General features: G+C 40.5%; 1 protein-coding gene and 1 long non-coding RNA gene across 5 annotated transcripts in view; one reads left to right on the top strand and one right to left on the bottom strand.

The window, feature by feature from the left end:
• Positions 1–5,604, top strand: part of LOC143831956 (uncharacterized) — a 46,389-nt gene extending 40,785 nt beyond the window's left edge. For 2 of the 3 annotated variants that reach the window (XR_013229035.1, XR_013229037.1), the window contains 2 exons: positions 11–56; positions 926–992. This is a non-coding gene — a long non-coding RNA (uncharacterized LOC143831956). Of the gene's footprint in view, positions 1–10; positions 57–925; positions 993–5,216 lie in introns of those variants that run through there. The other variant, XR_013229036.1, reaches the window with a different exon arrangement.
• Positions 5,499–17,564, bottom strand: part of PHF2 (PHD finger protein 2) — a 160,751-nt gene continuing 148,685 nt past the window's right edge. For both annotated transcript variants that reach the window (XM_077325583.1, XM_077325584.1), the window contains 3 exons: positions 13,683–13,941; positions 11,740–11,805; positions 5,499–9,599 (listed from right to left, as the gene is read on the bottom strand). In XM_077325583.1, the coding sequence (XP_077181698.1) occupies positions 9,511–9,599; positions 11,740–11,805; positions 13,683–13,941 (414 nt within the window). In that variant the 3' untranslated portion in view covers positions 5,499–9,510. The remainder of the gene's footprint in view (positions 9,600–11,739; positions 11,806–13,682; positions 13,942–17,564) is intronic.

The following is a 17,564-nucleotide window of genomic DNA, read 5'->3' as shown; positions in this document are numbered from 1 at the left end:
ATTTCTCTAGGAATCAGTGAGGCTGCTCTTCCCAATGAGAAATTAGTCTTTCACCTGTAAGTGCAACATGAGTCAGCATTAATTTCTTTTAACTACTGAGGCTGGCTGCAGATTTGATGCTGCTTTTTCTGAATGTAGAAGGCATTTTCTATGAAAATATCAGAAATTGGCAGATAGGGTTCTTGAGGGAGAATAAGATTTTATTGACAATCACTTGAACATGGACAGATGCTGTCTAAATCTGGAACAGAAAGGGAGCCTTACTAGTAAGTGTTGCACACTCCTGAACAGCTCTGAACACAATGGAAATGCTTTCATTTTACCTATGCTTTCAATAGTTCAGTAGTTCTTATTCCAGAAGACATGAAAAAGGAACTTCAAGGAATGGTTGGTATCCTAAATATTTGTGAATATTCATCTCAAATGTTAACAATGTCAGGAAGTGCAGTCTTCTTGACCCATTAGTCCCTCTTCAGACTCATCCATAGCCATGTAAATTGCATGCCTCATTTTCCAGATTCTCTAATTTCACAGGAAAGACCTTCAGTGTCCCAGAGTGTCCTTTCATACAAAGCTGAAGGCTGCATTTGCCCTGCAGTTGTTGACCAATTACAGTTACTAGAGCCCCTTCAGAGAGCAGACCTAGTTAACTTTTTCAGTTATAGAAAAACATTAAATTGTGTACTTTCCCTCATACTAAGCTAAGGCTATTTTCCTCGTAGAAATTTGGAAGAAATGAAACCTAAGCTGACAGGGGATATCCCTTATTCAACCAATTGTGAAGGTTCTCCTCACTTGCAATTAGTGATGTGGAAATGTTCATAAGGTTAATTGAGAAAAATATCCCCAAATCAGTTCCTCATGTGAAGCTTTTCTATAGCAGTGCTGTGAATCTCATCAAATTTCTCATCCACCCTTGTTTCAGTCAAACTGGAAATTTTTGCAGAACTGCCTCATCATCATCATTTTGCTTCTGTGTTATCTTAAAAAGGTAGGCAGGAACAATCCAAAATATAATAAGGAAAATGTTAATATTGTCCATATTTCAGAAAGTGAGAACATTTTAAATTCATTTCTACACTGAAGAGGAATCTTAGGTCTAGTATTCTAGTGCTGTTAATCGGTACATCAGCACTCAATATCTATGTTTTGTGAAAAACAAGAGGGTTTAAAGGCAGAAAACTAAAAATCATAAGTAACTTGGAAGACGATGAGAGCAGAAGCACATATGTGGAGCCTCAGATTGCTAGCTCTATTCTCCTACAGCTAGAGAAACAACTGTTTGGGTTCAGGAAAAAATATATTTATAGCTTTCTACAAAATATACCACATTTTATTATTGACAGAATTGTATGATAGTATGCTACCCTGTGGAACAAGCTCATTTTTTTAGAAGCTGCATAATATCTGGAGTGCATTTGCTTTTCTTGTCTTTGAAGGCATTTATCCTGAGTGTACCCAGAGGTGCAAGCCTTTTGACACAAGCCCAAGGGCAAGGAAGGGTCCTTGGTCTTCAGCTTGCAGCCTATGGCCTTGCATGGGCTAGCCAAGTAAACCGAGGACCAACAGAGTGTGGTTTAGTATGTTCTTAGGGAGAGGGGATTAGTAACACTGTAACATTAGTTCAGCAGTGGAATAGGCTGCCTAAGGAGGTGGTGAGCTCCCCCTCACTGGCAGTCTTCAAGCAAAGGTTGGATACACAGTTTTCTTGGATGCTTTAGGATGCTTTGGGCTGATCCTGCGTTGAGCAGGGGGTTGGACTAGATGGCCTGTATGGCCCCTTCCAACTCTATGATTCTATAATTTTATGAACATTTTTGCATGCTTTTTGTAAGTTATTTTGGATCCTTTCGGGGTGTGTGTGAGGAAGTAGAATAAAAATGCCTAAATAAATATCAAAAGTGAGCACACCAGAAAGAAAGCTGGGCTAGAACTCTTCTCTCCAACAGGATATTTTTTTCTATTAGTAGGGAGACGTTGAAGGGGGACATATTAAAATACCTTGCTATTTTTATGTATTCTGAGATATGGTTCAAAGTGATTGAAAGGCATGAATAAATCAACTCCCAGGGTCTCCATGAATTAGCCCAATCCTCTGTTGCGATTATGTAACTTTACTGCTTCTTGACCACATGGGAATTGATCTCCCAAATCTCTTTATCAGTTTCCTGGCACAATGTCCCCCACCCCCACTTTGTGTACTGTCTAACTTGTCTCACCTGGGTAGCCGTGTTGGTCTGAAGCAGCAGAACAAAGTTAAGAGTCCAGCGGTACCTTTAAGACCAGGGGTAGTCAAACTGCGGCCCTTCAGATGTCCATGGACTACAATTCCCATGAGCCCCTGCCATCAAACGCTGGCAGGGGCTCATGGGAATTGTAGTCCATGGACATCTGGAGGGCCGCAGTTTGACTATCCTTGTTTAAGATCAACAAAGTTTTATTCAAAGTATGAGCTTTCGTGTGCATGCACACTTCCTCAGATACAATTGTATCTGAAGTGTGTGTGCACTATCCCTTGAATAAAACTTTGTTGGTCTTAAAGGAGCTGCTGGATACTAAAAATTTGTCTAACTTGCTGTTCCACTCATGGAAGGCAGATCAGTGCTCAGTATTCATGGGCTGGCACATAAGTTTTAATGGTAATCTTCTAGCTGTATTATTGCCTCTATACAGGGCAAGTAAAGGTGAGCAAAATTAGACAGCAAGTAGCTGATCATACAAGGAAATACCATCTTAATTTAAAGCTGCGTGGAAAATCTATCAGCCTTTTCAGTTGAAGCCAACTTAACCTCATCTGGATCCCTGCTTTAAATTCACAGCTTCTGGTGCTTGAAAACATACAAGAAATATATAAAACCCTGCATCATGCTGAGTTAGGGCCTAACTAACTAAATTGTGAGGTAGCAAAGTTTATGGCCAATATCTTTTCTTAAGGGAGTAAAAGCCTAAGCAGACTGTGAAATATTACAAAAGGACTAAGGCACTCTGGCTGAATAGCAGCACAATGGCAAAAGAAACTCATCTTCTTGCATTACATTAACTACACAATCCTCCTAATGTAGGGAATCAGATTTTGGTGACACACACACCTTTAACATGATAAACATCTTAACATATGGATGAGTGTATATTGCACTGAAGTGAGACTCCACAAAGGGACTGAAAGGGACCTTACCTCAGAGGGAACAAAAGTTTACTGACATTCTGGGTTTGAGTTTCTGGTTCCTGTATGTTTACTTGTGTGAAAGAGAAGAACCTTGTTTTTGGGTGGTGTATTTCTCATGTAGAAAAGCAGCTCCATCTAGTGGACTAAGGATTTGGTGATAAATTATTCCACTGGTTTATCTTGCTTAAGGGTCTCAAAAACAAAAGTTACAAAGCATTACATTTTTATGAAAACATTCCAAAATGACATTGCTAGACATAGATGGCTGGGTTTTCACCTAGGAGAAGGAAATGAGCTATGAAGATGTTTGTATTTTCTGAAGAGTTTACAGTTGAGAAATTGTCATTTTGTAACCTGCTGCCCTCAAAAGAAATGAAAGAATACTTTTCAGCAGGAACACATTCATGGAAACAGTTAGGCTCTTTATATTAATTTATAGTCCTTTATCCTATGTCTTGGCTTTCCTAAATTGACATACAGTCTGATTTTATGGATGTTAACTTGTTAGTCTCACTGTGTAGTCGCTTACTCCTAGGCAAAAGTGAATGGGTTTATGGTTTTATTATACTGCTATTGTAGTTTCTCTCTCATAGGTGTTCTTTGGTGCTCAGTTTTGAATGATGATCATGTGGTGACACAGGGGATGATCCAATATTCTTTTCCATATCACCATAGAGTTTCATCCTGTCAACGTTCCCTACCTCCACACCCCCCACTATGCTGACACATTGCTCTAAGACAGTGGTTCTCAACCTGAGGGTCAGGACCACTTTGGGAGTCAAATAACCCTTTCACAGGGGTCGCGGCAGGGCAAGCAGCTTGGCCGGGAGGAGCGCCATCTACACAACGGCCTTGTGGGGTAGATCGAGATAGAACATTCATCTGTTTGGGGCAGCAGAAAAGAGTGAGATCGGCATGGTGGGATGAAAGGCAGAACTGAACTGAGAAACCCCAGAAAAAAAAACAATTTATATATAATCTTGAATGATGGATCTTCACACCATTTGTCAGTTTTGGTTTAATTTCTGTGAAAGAACACTTGCAAAATGTTATGGTTGGGGGTCACCACAACATGAGGAACTGTATTAAAGGGTTGTGGAATTAGGAAGGCTGAGAATCACTGCTCTAAGATGGCAGACTGGATTTTTCCAGAATATTTCCACCTATCAGCTATAGCAATTAGTTTGCATGTGTAAATGCTTCCATTAGATTACTCCTTGGATTTGTATTTGTAATTGTAATTTTCTCTGCTTATCTCACTTCCATTTATAATCTGGAATAAATGGCAGTTTCTGTGGCTCAGCCAGGACTTGTTTAAGTATGTTCCACAAGGGGAAAAACATTTCTGTAAATAAGACAAATAAAACAAATAAGGTTTCCAGAGGAAATCAGAAAAAGCTCACAACAAACTCAGATCCTACAAGACTGTACAGCCGATAAGGGTCATCCTGATAGAAATAATCACACCTCAGAGGTGTCAATGGGCTCAGCACCCTCAGTAGGGCACGATGGCACCATGTTGAAATGAAATATCCAGTCTTTAAGAGGATTCTAATCACTAGAAATATATTCTGCTGCCCAAAGCAGCATCTCTTCCTATCACCATGTGTTGTAAAAACTACCATTTCAGAGCATGTGTCAATGGATAAAATAATCACCTTCACCTACAGCAGAGCCTTGACAGCTGGAATACACATGACAATGTACTGGAAGTGTGCCAAAACCTCCCACTCACTGCATCCCATTTCCTTTTAGAGAATCACATCCAGGTTTTATTCTAATATATGTTTATGGATATCTGACAATAGAGGAATTGCATCTTGGTGCCCCACTCTAGAGGTAAAAGAATCAATCTGATCTAGTCCATGCTCAGGGTGGCTCCTGCCCATGCAAAGGTTTCTCCATTTAAAGCAACGAAGGAGGCCAGTCCCAATGGACAAATCTGAATTGAATGCGGAAGCCAGTGTAAATAGGTGCCCCAAGTTACAGTTTGGGTGCCCTTGGGAATTCTAGATTCAAATAGTCTGTGAAATTGTTTCTACTCTTTTAGGCTCCAGAACCTGAAATGATACAGGTAATCCTGCTGATTCTGTGTGTCAGCCATGCTTTCCTTGAGGAACATCTGGAACGAAGCACTGCTACTCAGGAAGCAGCTTTCCAGTCCCACTAGGAGACAATGGTCAGATCTCAACTACTTTGAGCACCGTCTAGTCCTGCTCAAGTTGCTTCAGGGCCAACTGTGCTGAGAACAGCAGTATGGCAGCAAGCATAGCTCAGCACGGTCTCTGGCCACTTGTATGATGAAGTTTGAAAATGAACAAACAAACACCAATTGTATACAAAACCTGAAATATTTTACTTTTAAAATTTTGATCTAAGTTTACTTAGATTTCATGGACTTGATACAAGAGCATTTGATATGAATCGGTAAATAAAACACTGTAATAGATAGCCACAATAAACTTTGTTAGAAATGTACATGTTGCGAAAATAATAACAACAACAACAATAATAATAATAAAAAACCAGCATGATGTCTGCGATATATTATATAAATGCTTGACAAGAACAGTATACTAGGGAAGCTTAAAAAAAACTTGCTCGGCATAATCCTGGGGCCCTATTCAACTAACAACTCCTAGCATGTCCATCCTTTGTTTTCCCGCAATCTCTGTAGAAAGGTTAGCTAATAAGGCCTCCGTTGTTTTCTGTAGCTGTTTTTTTTCCTCATGGACATCACATCCAGGTAATGTGTATATAAACAAAGCTCATAAGAAATGTACAAATATAAAAAGCTACAAACATTAATAAATTACATCATCACAAAACACAGAAACACTTCACAAGGTGCTAATAAAATAATTGTATCCCCCCTCATAATACAAGAATTGAAACAAGGAGCTGGTATTAGAAAGTTGAAGATTATTCTTCATAATGTGTCTTAAATAGATCATTTTTGTACTATTATTTGATTCCATATAAGGCTGCACAAAGTTTTACTTGTTTTTCAGGCAATGCCAAAATAAAATAAAAAGGAAAACAAAACAGAACAAAAAAAGAGAGACTCAAAACAAAATTCCCCTCATAGAATTAAGAACATAAAATTCAACTGTTGATAATACTCGGCAAAAAACTTGTATAAAGGTTAATGAAGTATTCTATAGAAAGAAATGTTTAAAGATACTTTGCTCTTATAAAAAGAAGGTATTTAAAAAGCTATTTACAAGCTACATTCTATGAAAAAATATGCTTTAGGAAATGTATCTATAAATGAAAATATGGGATTGCCTGAGAAACAAATGTAACCCCTCAAGTGTTTAAATGCAGACAAGCAAATTTAATGTAAAATAATGCACTCTACACCAAACACTAAGAGAGTCAAAAGACAACTAGTATCCAGTTAAACTGTCAATAAGCTTGGCTTTCCTGTTATCAGACACCTGGATGCACACACAGTCCTCGTTCAGACACATGTGATCTGATAGGAAGTGCTTTGATATGAATGTCAGAAGCCTTGTGCACAACACTGACATGACTGCAAGCCTCTCTGCATGCCTCAATATCCAGGCATACGCAAACTATTATGCTAACATGCCAGGAGTTACTTAATGGGCTCACGGGCATGAAGAAAAAGCCAAAGGCCTTGCACATGACATACATTTTGTTAATATTGATCCTCTGGCACTTTTTCTTCTTCCCTTTCTGGTTTTTCCTAAAACAGGAAAATGGGACAGGGCTAGGCAATGGGGGTGGCTTGTAAGTGCTTGTTTAGAGACGTCTTTAATTCATTTATAGATCTGATTCGTGAATGGTCTGTGGTTCACAGGCTAAATAAAAACTGCCGAGTCAAAAGTGAGGAAGAAAAAACCCTGATTAAGGAGATCCCTGTGCTTCATGTGTTTTGTCCTGCATGAAGGGCCAAACTACGTGTAATATCAGATACCCATAATTGGGAAATACCTGGAGACTTGGGGGAGGGTCAACAGCCCAGTGGGGTATACTGCCTTAGAGACCTTCTCCAAGGCAGCCATTTTCTCCAGGAGAATTGAACTGTGTTGATGCCTGGAGATGAGTTCTATTTGCTTTCATACCTAAAACACACCTGAGGGAGTAGGTTCAGGTCAGTGTCATATCCTTAGGCAAGATGAATTGAATTGTTCATCTGCTGGTGCTTTTTAGGACAATTGAACAAGTCAGGATCTCCTGTGTATCATGTAGCCTGGATCTAATTGATTGAGGAACTAATAGCACGGATCTTAAAATTCACAAGTAAGCAAAGTGTATTTAAATAACGGCTAAAAGTTACATCAACTTTAAGGCATAGTTGCTATTTCTGTGGGCTCAGGCCTCATACTGCACTGATAACATTTGACACAAGGAGCCCATGTATGATAGAACAGGACATGGTTATTTCCCCACACTACTTCATCATTTGCCCAATAGCTGGCAGCACTGGTACTGGTACTGGAATTATGCTGTTTGCACAGAGTGATCCATTTTAATGTTACCGGGGCAATATGGGAAATCAGACTCACAGGAGTTACGAAGGCCCAAAGGCCCCTTTAGTAGGAGCTCTTTAACCCACTTTGGCTTTAAGGATAAAACATCCTCCTCCTGCAGTTCATGAAGCTTAATTTGGGTTTTCCAAAGCCTGATTTGAGCCAGAGGTTTTTTTTGTGTGTGTTGCTTTATTCTTTAGGTATGTGAAACCTTAAAAAAAATGTTTGCCTTCATAAGCCAAAGTGCATTTTAAAAGGTCATATGAAAGGGGTCAAGGTTAGTGTAAGAAGCAGCTCTTTAGAAGGTAACATGTTCTAACTTTGTGAACCAACCGTGTTATTCCAAAACAGCAACTCTGAACTAATTTATTTATTTTTTATTTAATGTATAGCATATGTGTAAAACAGCCAGGAAATGCTAAGATTGTCTGGCTGCCAGGCTAGAGATGTTCAGAGGTGGTTTTCCATTGCCTGACCCCACATCACAACCTTGGTATTCCTTGGAGGTTGCCCTTCCAGGTACTAGCCAGGGCTGACCCTGCTTAGCTTCTGGGATCTGATGGGTCTGGGCTTGCCTGGGCTATTCAGGTTGGGACTCTGAACTAAAAAACACTGGGAAACAGAAATTGACTTATTCCTCTATGTATATAAGTCTTATACAAACCATCTGGGAGTTTGAAGATGTTTTGCAATCCTAAAAATGTTCTCCTGGGAGTCCTTAGTATATAGCAGGGGTAGCCCTCCAGATGTCCATGGACTACAGGTCCCATGAGCGTTTGCTGGCAGGGGCTCATGGGAAATTGTAGTCCATGGAGGGTCACAGTTTGACTACCCCTGGCATATAGAATTGCTTACAGAGCTATCATGTTCACCTCTTACCTCTGAGATACTAATTAGGTTTGTAGGCTTTCCCCAATTGTAGGCATAGGTTTATGAGATTTTTAGATATATGATTCTGAACTCAGACTCCTATCAGACACTGACTTGAAGAGACAAAACAAGAAAACGAGAATGAATTATGTGCTAATATTTGATTTTTAAAAAGTATAACAGATGTGTATGGGGGGGGAATCTACCAATGGAAATTCAAGAGCTGGCATCCAGTACTAGTTGAAGTTAATGGCACAACTCCCACTGATTATAAAATAACTGGATTAACAAATGTTTATTCATCAGACTATATTCTGAAAGCCACCTTGAACTGCTCATAAAATAAATTCATTCACCCATGGCCATCAAACATCTGCTTATAGGAAAGGCCTTTAGTAGACTGAAGTGCAATTTCTTCTATTGAACAAAATGTATTTATCATGATCCAGGTAAAAAAATTAATTCCAGTGTGCATTTAATTTCCTGCACATATAATAAATGCATAAACCTCGTATCTCAATCTAAGTTAATTTGAACAAACGCAGATTAAAAAAAAAACCCTCAGATCTTTTGCCACTGAATCAGATACCTCTTTAAAATTGGTACGGTTGATACATGAGGTGTAATTGAAATTAATGTGCATACTGTTAAAACAACTTCTTCACTTATAAACAAGTTAAAGGGATACTTTCCTAAAACTGGAATGATCCTCAGTGTCTTGGAGTATTAACTTTTTGCGAACTAGTCACTCTCAGCAATTTGAGAAAGGACATCTATATTAAAAAATATTTATAGCAGTATTCTGTACATGTTTTAACTGCTGAAAGTTAAAAAGAATTTATTAAAGTGGTGGCAAAAAGTTAACTAGTATTGTCCCTAGGATGTTGCACAATACTACTGGAGTCCTTCAAGAGTTGAAGAGTTAGTGTAAGCTCAGGACATTCTGAACTTGATAGTCCCAGTTGTGGCTAAATTTTAGAGGAGAAGTTTCCCATTCCGATGAATCTTCAAAATCTTCCCAAGCCTTTGCTTAGCTGTGGCCATTCCTTTTTTTGTACGTTTCCCTAGAATTGAGAGAGAAAAAGACATGCCGAGTCACAAAACTATATTTATAAAGAAACTAGAAGTTTATAGGGGGGATAAATGTAAGTAATAGGGGTTTTTTGGTTTTGTTTTTTTTGGGGGGGGGGTTGCTGTCAAGTCACAGCTGATTTTTCAAGGTAAGAGACATTCAGACGTGGTTTGCCATTGTCTGCCTCTGTGTAGGAATACTGATATTTCTTGGTGGTCTCCCATCCAAATACTAAACAGGGTGGATACCCAGCTTAGCTTAGATGAGTATACTGTGTAAGAACCTGTTAGAAAACCCCCAAGACTCATCTAAAGGGAGCCATTGCGGGGGGAGGAATGCCAACAGGGACCTGGCAAGTGGGAGACAACTCCCAGACCTGGCATCTTCTGGGCAGCATGTATGTTGGCACGGCGATGGGAGCGTGGCTGAGCCAGACATCTGTTAAAATGATGGTCTGACATTGCTCAGCCTCTTTTCCCCCTGAGGGCGCCCGAAGATGTGTCGCTTGGTGGGAAGAGCCGTTTTCCTGGCCCAACCACCTCATGACGTCAGGGAAGCCCAGCGATTTTATTTTGTTTTACTTTTTGAGGGGAAAGGGATGCTAGACATGCTGCGGGGCATTGTTTGTTTGTTTTACAAAAAAGTTTAAAAACAACTAAGCCTCTCACAGGCCATTTTGGCAGGAGAGTGAGGGAGAGGGGGGGAACAAGTGACCATGGCACCAAAAAGGATGCCAGTGGGGGGAAAGTGATGGGTCAGGGCAGGCTGTGACAGTGAATCCTCAACTGCCCATGAACTGTGCGACGCTGGTGGCGGCTGCTGGTTCCAGGGCCTTGGGAGCCAGGGATGGGACAGGCCCACTTCATGATGCAGCAGCAGCAGGTTCCTCTGCGATTTATGGGATTCTGGGGGCATTAAGATGTGTAGCAGTGGGATCATCCCCCTTGATAGAGGAAGGGGGGTGTAGGTGAGGGAGATGAGGCTTCTATCCTCCACACACCACTGCAGGTTCCAACAATTATGCAGGGGGGTGGTTTTCCTCTGCAACCTTCGGGCCCATCAAATTTCTCTTCCCATGCTTGCCACGCTCAAAGTTGAATAAAGGCTGTGGCCAAATATTTTATGCCAAATTATGGTTGTCAGTGTCCTCATTTAGGCAGTCAATATCCCCCTGCAAGGCAATGAAAATTAAACTGTGGACTTCACAAGCCACATCTTAGCTACTATGCAACACCAGATCTCCAAAGAATATTCATCACCATTACAGCAATAGCAAGTCTTATCTGTGCAAATCGGTCATCACAGATCAAACACCACAGAGAGAATTTTCATATTACCTGAGACAGTAAACTTTATATGGGTGGCTTGGTCTGATTTCCTGCTCAGACTTTAAACTCACTGACTGACTATGGACTGACTATTCTGTCTCAGATTTAGAGACAAGCTTCCAACCTCGTTTTGGTACTGAGACTACATTGTTGCCTTGATGAAAAGCCTCAGTTAGGAGAAACTTCAACTCATAACTGGGTGATTAGTTCCAGGAGAGGTAATGCTGAGAAACAGTTACTAAGTTCTTCCCCATCCTTGTTAAAGAATCTCACAAAATAAAGAATTTTATTTCCCTTGCTACAAGAAACCATTAAAATATGTCATCAAAGATCTGGAGAATGAAATCATCAATATGCAGCTCTATGTCTTGTTTAACAAAGAGGGGAGTTGATGGACATGCCAATCACCACTTTGGGATCAGGAAGCAAAGTTCTTCCAGGCCACACTGGCCAGGGATTCTAGGGTGTGTTTTTTTTTGGGGGGGGGGCATCATCTGAACATGAAATTGGAGTCACTGTGGGTGGGCAGGTAGTTCTGAATTTCCTGCATTTTGCAGAGGGTTATACAAGATTACCCTGGTGGTCCCCTCCAACTCTATGATTCTATGGACATTCTGAATGACTTTCTGGAGGTGATAATGAACCGGATGAGGACCAATAAAATGAAGTTCAATCCAGACATGATTGAGGTGTTACTAGCAGATGAGGGGAGTGTCTTGGGGTAAAAAGGTCAGTTTGCTCTAGTGTGTTACATTCTGGCTAAAGAAACAGTTTCATAGCTTGGGAGTGCTATTAGATACATACCTACAGAAGAAGGTTCAGCTGTCTTCTGTTTACCAGTTTCAGTTGGCGCATCACCTGCAGGCTTTCCTTAAGAAGTAAGATTTGGTCATGGTTATCAGTGTTTGATTGTAATGAGTTTCAATCATTAGAATGTGTTTTACATTGGGCTGCCTTTGAATTCCGTTTGAAAACTTCAAATGGTTCAAAATTCCGGTTATTGGCTCAGCTGAGTTACATTTTTATAAGAGCTGCACAGAAGCACAATTTGGAGTGCTAGCTTTATGTTGATTTTCTTTAAAACTCTAACCAAGCCACAACCAAGATATCTGAAAGACTACCTTCTCCCATATAGATACAATCACAAAAATCTTGTTCTGTAAACCCAACTTTCAAAAGGGGTGGGCTCTTTCAGTAGGGACACAAAAGTTCCTGCATGGCTTCCACTCTATTAAGATTTTGGTGCCAAATGAAATGCACTTCTCACCTTAATGATGTCTTCTGTAATCTTATGCTGATATTTTCTTTATTGTTTTTAAAGTATGTTAATGTAGTTTAACTGTTTTATTGATTCTGCTGAAATGTGCTTCAGATACATTTGAAGAGACAGTAAACCAATAAGTCAGTCCTAAGTCATAACAATTTCAAAACATTTGTGATGAACTAAAGACCATGAGTCCTGAAAAGGGGAGGGGGTCTTCATACCTGTAGAAACCATCTGTTAAAAAACCAACAGTTGAAATCTACTTGTGCAAAGTAGCAGGTGTTAGTTATTTACACCAGCATCATTGGCTCCTCACATTGTTTCTTTTTCTGTGGTTTCTGAAGGGAACTGAGGCATGGCTAAGATCATAGATGCATGACTGGCTGCAAAATACAATCAAATGGCCTTAATTTGAAAATTTATTCTACTTTGTAAACAAATGAGTTTTATTATTGCCTAATATGACTGAAGGTATAGGAGTTTCAATGTAAAAAATGCTGCAATTTCTTATTTATTTCAAATATTCCTATCCAGTTTTTCTTCAAAGGCCAAGCTCAAAGCAGCATATAAAATTTAGCACAATCCAGCCCAATGAAAACACAGAACCCATCCGTGAGAATCAGTTCAACCTATTCTAATTGCAGAATTCTCTGGATTGCTATAGATTAGAAATTCTCCTCACTTGATCCAGCAAATGATTTCAAAGTACCAGAACAGCAAAAGGAAAGGCCCAAGCATGGGCTGAAGCAGATCTCACTGAGCTACTGGAAGGCAGGGTTAATAAAGTTCTTTCTGATCCCTGGAAAGTGTATTCCCAGAGTTATGGGACCCATCTGGCCATAAAGATTGGGAAGATGCAGTCAGGAGGGCAAAATGTTTCCTCTTGCTTCTTGCATATGTGGAGCTCCACTTATGGAAGGGAGCTATGTGACCCCTTCCCCCCCCTCCCCCAGTAGCTATTACTCCATATACATTCTGAGACCTGGGAATACACTTTCCCAAAAGTCAGAAAGGACTCTTAGGAGAAAGAGAAAGCCATGAGGATTGGCAGTCCTTGCACAGTCTTCATGCTAGATGGTTATGGTTAGTTATGGTCCATTAAACCAAGATCTGGAGCAATCATTTGAGGTTGCTTTATCAGCCACTTTATCATCCACTATTACCTAAGATTTTGTGTGATCTATAAATGGCAGTGACTTTGATTAATCCAGCCTTGTTTTCTAACAGCAGCCTCAACACACGATAGGCTGGGAGAATAAGATGCTGATAAAACCAGCATTTACTAAGGCAAGCCTGGAACTGGATGCCAATCTGTATGTCATATCCTACTCTCACAAACTAACGACAGTTAAAATAAACTGTAGTTTGGCATTAGGCCTGAATTGAGCCTATATATGATTTGCAAAACGTAAAGTGAAACAATTCTGTTACCCCAAAGGAACAAATTAGATAACAAAACAGGATACAAATCTATGAACACTACCTTTGGCAGCTGTGTTGTTCTGTGATGATGAGGGCCTCCTTTGTGTGAGGAAAACTCCAGGAGCCATGGGTTGCGAACCTCTGTTAACTTGGGCAACTCCAAACGTGCTTGCACCAGCTGTGTACTCATGGTCTGCTAGACTACTGCTGTGGGACTCCAGCTTGGGTTCAGGAGAGCTGCTTTCCTGAGGGAGTTTATTTGCATTGTTGGGTGATAACTTCTTTTTGGTGTTCTTTTTCTTTTTACCCTTTTGCTCCTCCTATAGACAAAGTTGTTACTGACTTCAGAATAATGGCAACTAATAAACACTGATACACTATGCATTCTTGATATCAGATAAATGCTAGGTAAAGGTATCTCCTGTGCAAGCACCGAGTCATGTCTGACCCTTGGGGTGACGCCCTCTAGTGTTTTCTTGGCAGACTCAATACGTGGTGGTTTGCCAGTGCCTTTCCCAGTCATTACCATTTACCCCCCCAGCAAGCTGAGTACTCAGATAAATGCTACACGTACACAAAAAGGATCCTGCTAGAAGCTGCACAGCATGTGTATATTATTTCTTAAGTTCAAAAGACAGCTTCAATATTAAAAACATTCTGTGATCAAATAATTTTATCAGCTTAAAAGCAACGCTCATATTTTATTAAACAAGCTCTTTCTGCAAACCATCAGGGGTAGTCAACCTGTGGTCCTCCAGACGTCCATGGACTACAATTCCCATGAGCCCCTGCCAGCATTTGCAAATGCTGGCAGGGGCTCGTGGGAATTGTAGTCTATGGACATCTGGAGGACCACAGGTTGACTACCCCTGATCTAAGCTATACAATGCATCCAAATTGTGACCTGTAGGAAAATGGATGCAAAAAGTTTATTTTCCAGTTCTGACATGGGCCTCAAATTCAGAACACAGGCAGGGGGTCTGCTATTATGTTCAGAAGGAGTGGCATTTACAGAGCAAATAAAGTGTTTTATCAGTCATATTTTTATCCTACCCTCCCTCCAAGGACCTTAAGGTTTCCTGTGTATTCCTGCTCCTGCACAGGGGAGCCTCAGCTCCCATGCGGGAACACAAATCTGGGGAGGACAAGGTGCACTGGGCCAAATGCTCCCCTGTGTAGGAGTGGGAAGATGCAGGGCAACCTGCCCTGGCACATACTCCAGCCTGCAAACCAGCACGAGGCCTCCAGTGCTGAAACAGAGTGACTGAAGGTTCCCTATAGATGTTATTCAGATTTCATTCATCCTCACATAATAATAAGAAGTATATCATTAAAAAGTCTGCTTCACATATGAAAAAGGATGAAAAACCATAAACTCACTATTGCAGAAATGAAAACTTGCAAACATTCAGTCAATGTCATACTTTGTTAAATCATTGAATGCAAGTTCAGGCATGAGCAAAGGGATTGAAATGAAATACATGTTTTTACCTTCCAGAATTGCCCCAGACACAAAGATAGAAAGAATGGATAAAATGACCTTTGACTCCAAAGTTTGTTTTTTTCAACTCCAAAGTTTGTTTTTTTTAAGTAACAAGAGACTAAAGCCAGTATAAGATATAAGGCACACCTTCCATCTGTGAATAGTTCTTGTATTGCCTATGGTTAATATGAGTACCTCAATAAGGAATCAGTTGCTTCTGGCAATGCCTTGTTTACAATAGTCTAAGACAGCAGCATAGTCAAATGCCAAAATGCTAACAGACACCCATGAGCTGGCAAAAAAAGGTTAGAAGAATTAAGTTATCAGTTATGGCAAGGATGTTGGTAGCACAATCTTGGAAGCAAGCTAAGCTGCCAAAGGCAAAGAGATAGCTTTGTTTTGGTTTGTCATAATTGTGGAGTGCATTATGATTTATAAAGGATTATTATGGGACAGAAGGATTTATAACCCACCGGCATAACATAAAAGGGCAAAAGTTAAAAACTAACAACATTTGTGGCAGGGGATGAGCTTTCATAAGTCACTGCTCACCGCTCGAGATCTGAAGAAGTGATCAGTGACTCACAGAACATTGATTGTTGTTGTTAGGTGCAAAGTCGTGTCTGGCCCATCGCGACCCCATGGACAACAATCCTCCGGGCCTTCCTGTCCTCTACCATTCCCCGGAGTCCATTCATACCCTGCCACAAATGTTGTTAGTTTTTAAGATGCTACTGGACTCTTGCTCTTTTCTACCAATACAGGCAGAGTAACACGGTGTGAAATACAACAGACAATTTTAGAGTATATTTAAGGATCTGGTTCACGAGTTATTAAATGCAAGCCTTATTGGATTCTTTTGATGGGATATTCTATCATTTGGCAACTGTGGGATTTTGATTACCTGTTAAGATATTTGGTTTTATATCTTGCTGTCGATCTCTGGCTATTGTACATATGAATAATAATCATAATAAAGCCCTATTTATTAAATGGAAGTATTAAGTGCATACTTAATAATTTTTCTTAACTATTTCAAAACAACATACAACTTAAGGTAGTGCTAATATTTAAAGATACCAAATGGCTACCGCTGATAGTAGCTGCATTTCCCTCCTAATCGCCCTGGAAATGTTTATAAATGCAGAAGATGTGACATGATGCGGGGTAGTACACACAGAAACCAGCCTAGCAGAGACTGACTATGGAGTCAGTTGGAGTCCCTTAACAAACCCATGAAGCCAGGCCAGGTCTCCATCTTATTTGGCTTCACTAGCTTTCTTTCTCTTGCTTAGAAAAGCCAGGCCAAATTTCTATTATCCTCTACTTCCTGCTTGCCCAACTGATTGAGCTAAATGTGCATGTTATAGAAATCACCCCTCCCAGCCTAAGGCCAATAGACTATCAATAGGAAAGGTATTTCCCTTCACATACTAACTGCAGCTTCTTTTGTCTCTTTTGTCCAGTACAGCAACATGAAGAAGAAGAAGAAGAAGAGTTGGTTCTTATATGCCACTTTTCCCTATCCGAAGGAGGCTCAAAGCGGCTTACAGTCGCCTTCCCATTCCTCTCCCCACAACAGACACCCTGTGGGGTGGGTGAGGCTGAGAGAGCGCTGATATCACTGCCCGGTCAGAACAGTTTTATCAGTGCTGTGGCGAGCCCAAGATCACCCAGCTGGCTGCATGTGGGGGAGTGCAGAATCGAACCTGGCATGCCAGATTAGAAGTCCACACCCCTAACCACTACACCAAACTGGCTCTCCTGCCCCTAAATGTCCATGCAAAATCTCCTGCCCTTAAATGTCTCCCATTGTAGCCCCCCCCACCCAGTCCTTCCTGATTCAACAATACAGGGCCATTAGTGACACATTACACCTAGCCAAGGTATTTCTCCGCTTGATGAGCTTACTCCATACCTCCCACTCTAGCGTCCTCATATGCCAACCACCCTATCAAATTAATCCATAACTCACAACCAATCATCATTCACTTACCTCATTGTAGGCAGTCACCAGGCTGACCCAGGAATTTCAAACATTATATTTACCCTTGCACAATTCCAAAGTGCGTGTGTGTGTGTGTTGTGTTGTGTTGATCTCACTACATCTGGCATAGTTTCTACCCCTGATGTTGTCAAGCCCATGTCCTTGCTGCTTGGACCCAAGACAGGTGGCGGTATTTCTCTAACATTTCCCTCTGTGGAACTTAGTGTTTGTATGTTTTTGCTTTTGTGTGTTTTGAATGTACCCCAATATTCCCCCAAAATAAATCCCTTTGAGCATAAGCTTAATTGCCATCTTTACTTAAGAAGGATTTTACCCAGGGAACGGACCCTGTAAAAATTGGTAGAAAAGATCTTGTGTTACCCAGCCTCTTACTATATTCATGATTCCCCACAAATCCCTTTGAAGGATCCAGTTTGGTAACAATGATGTTACAATAGTTCAAGTTTCTCCGC

The sequence above is a fragment of the Paroedura picta genome, chromosome 3 (genome assembly GCF_049243985.1).
Source record: "Paroedura picta isolate Pp20150507F chromosome 3, Ppicta_v3.0, whole genome shotgun sequence".
NCBI lineage: Eukaryota > Metazoa > Chordata > Lepidosauria > Squamata > Gekkonidae > Paroedura > Paroedura picta.
Note: the sequence above shows the minus strand (reverse complement) of the source record. Positions and strands in the feature narration are given on the sequence as shown.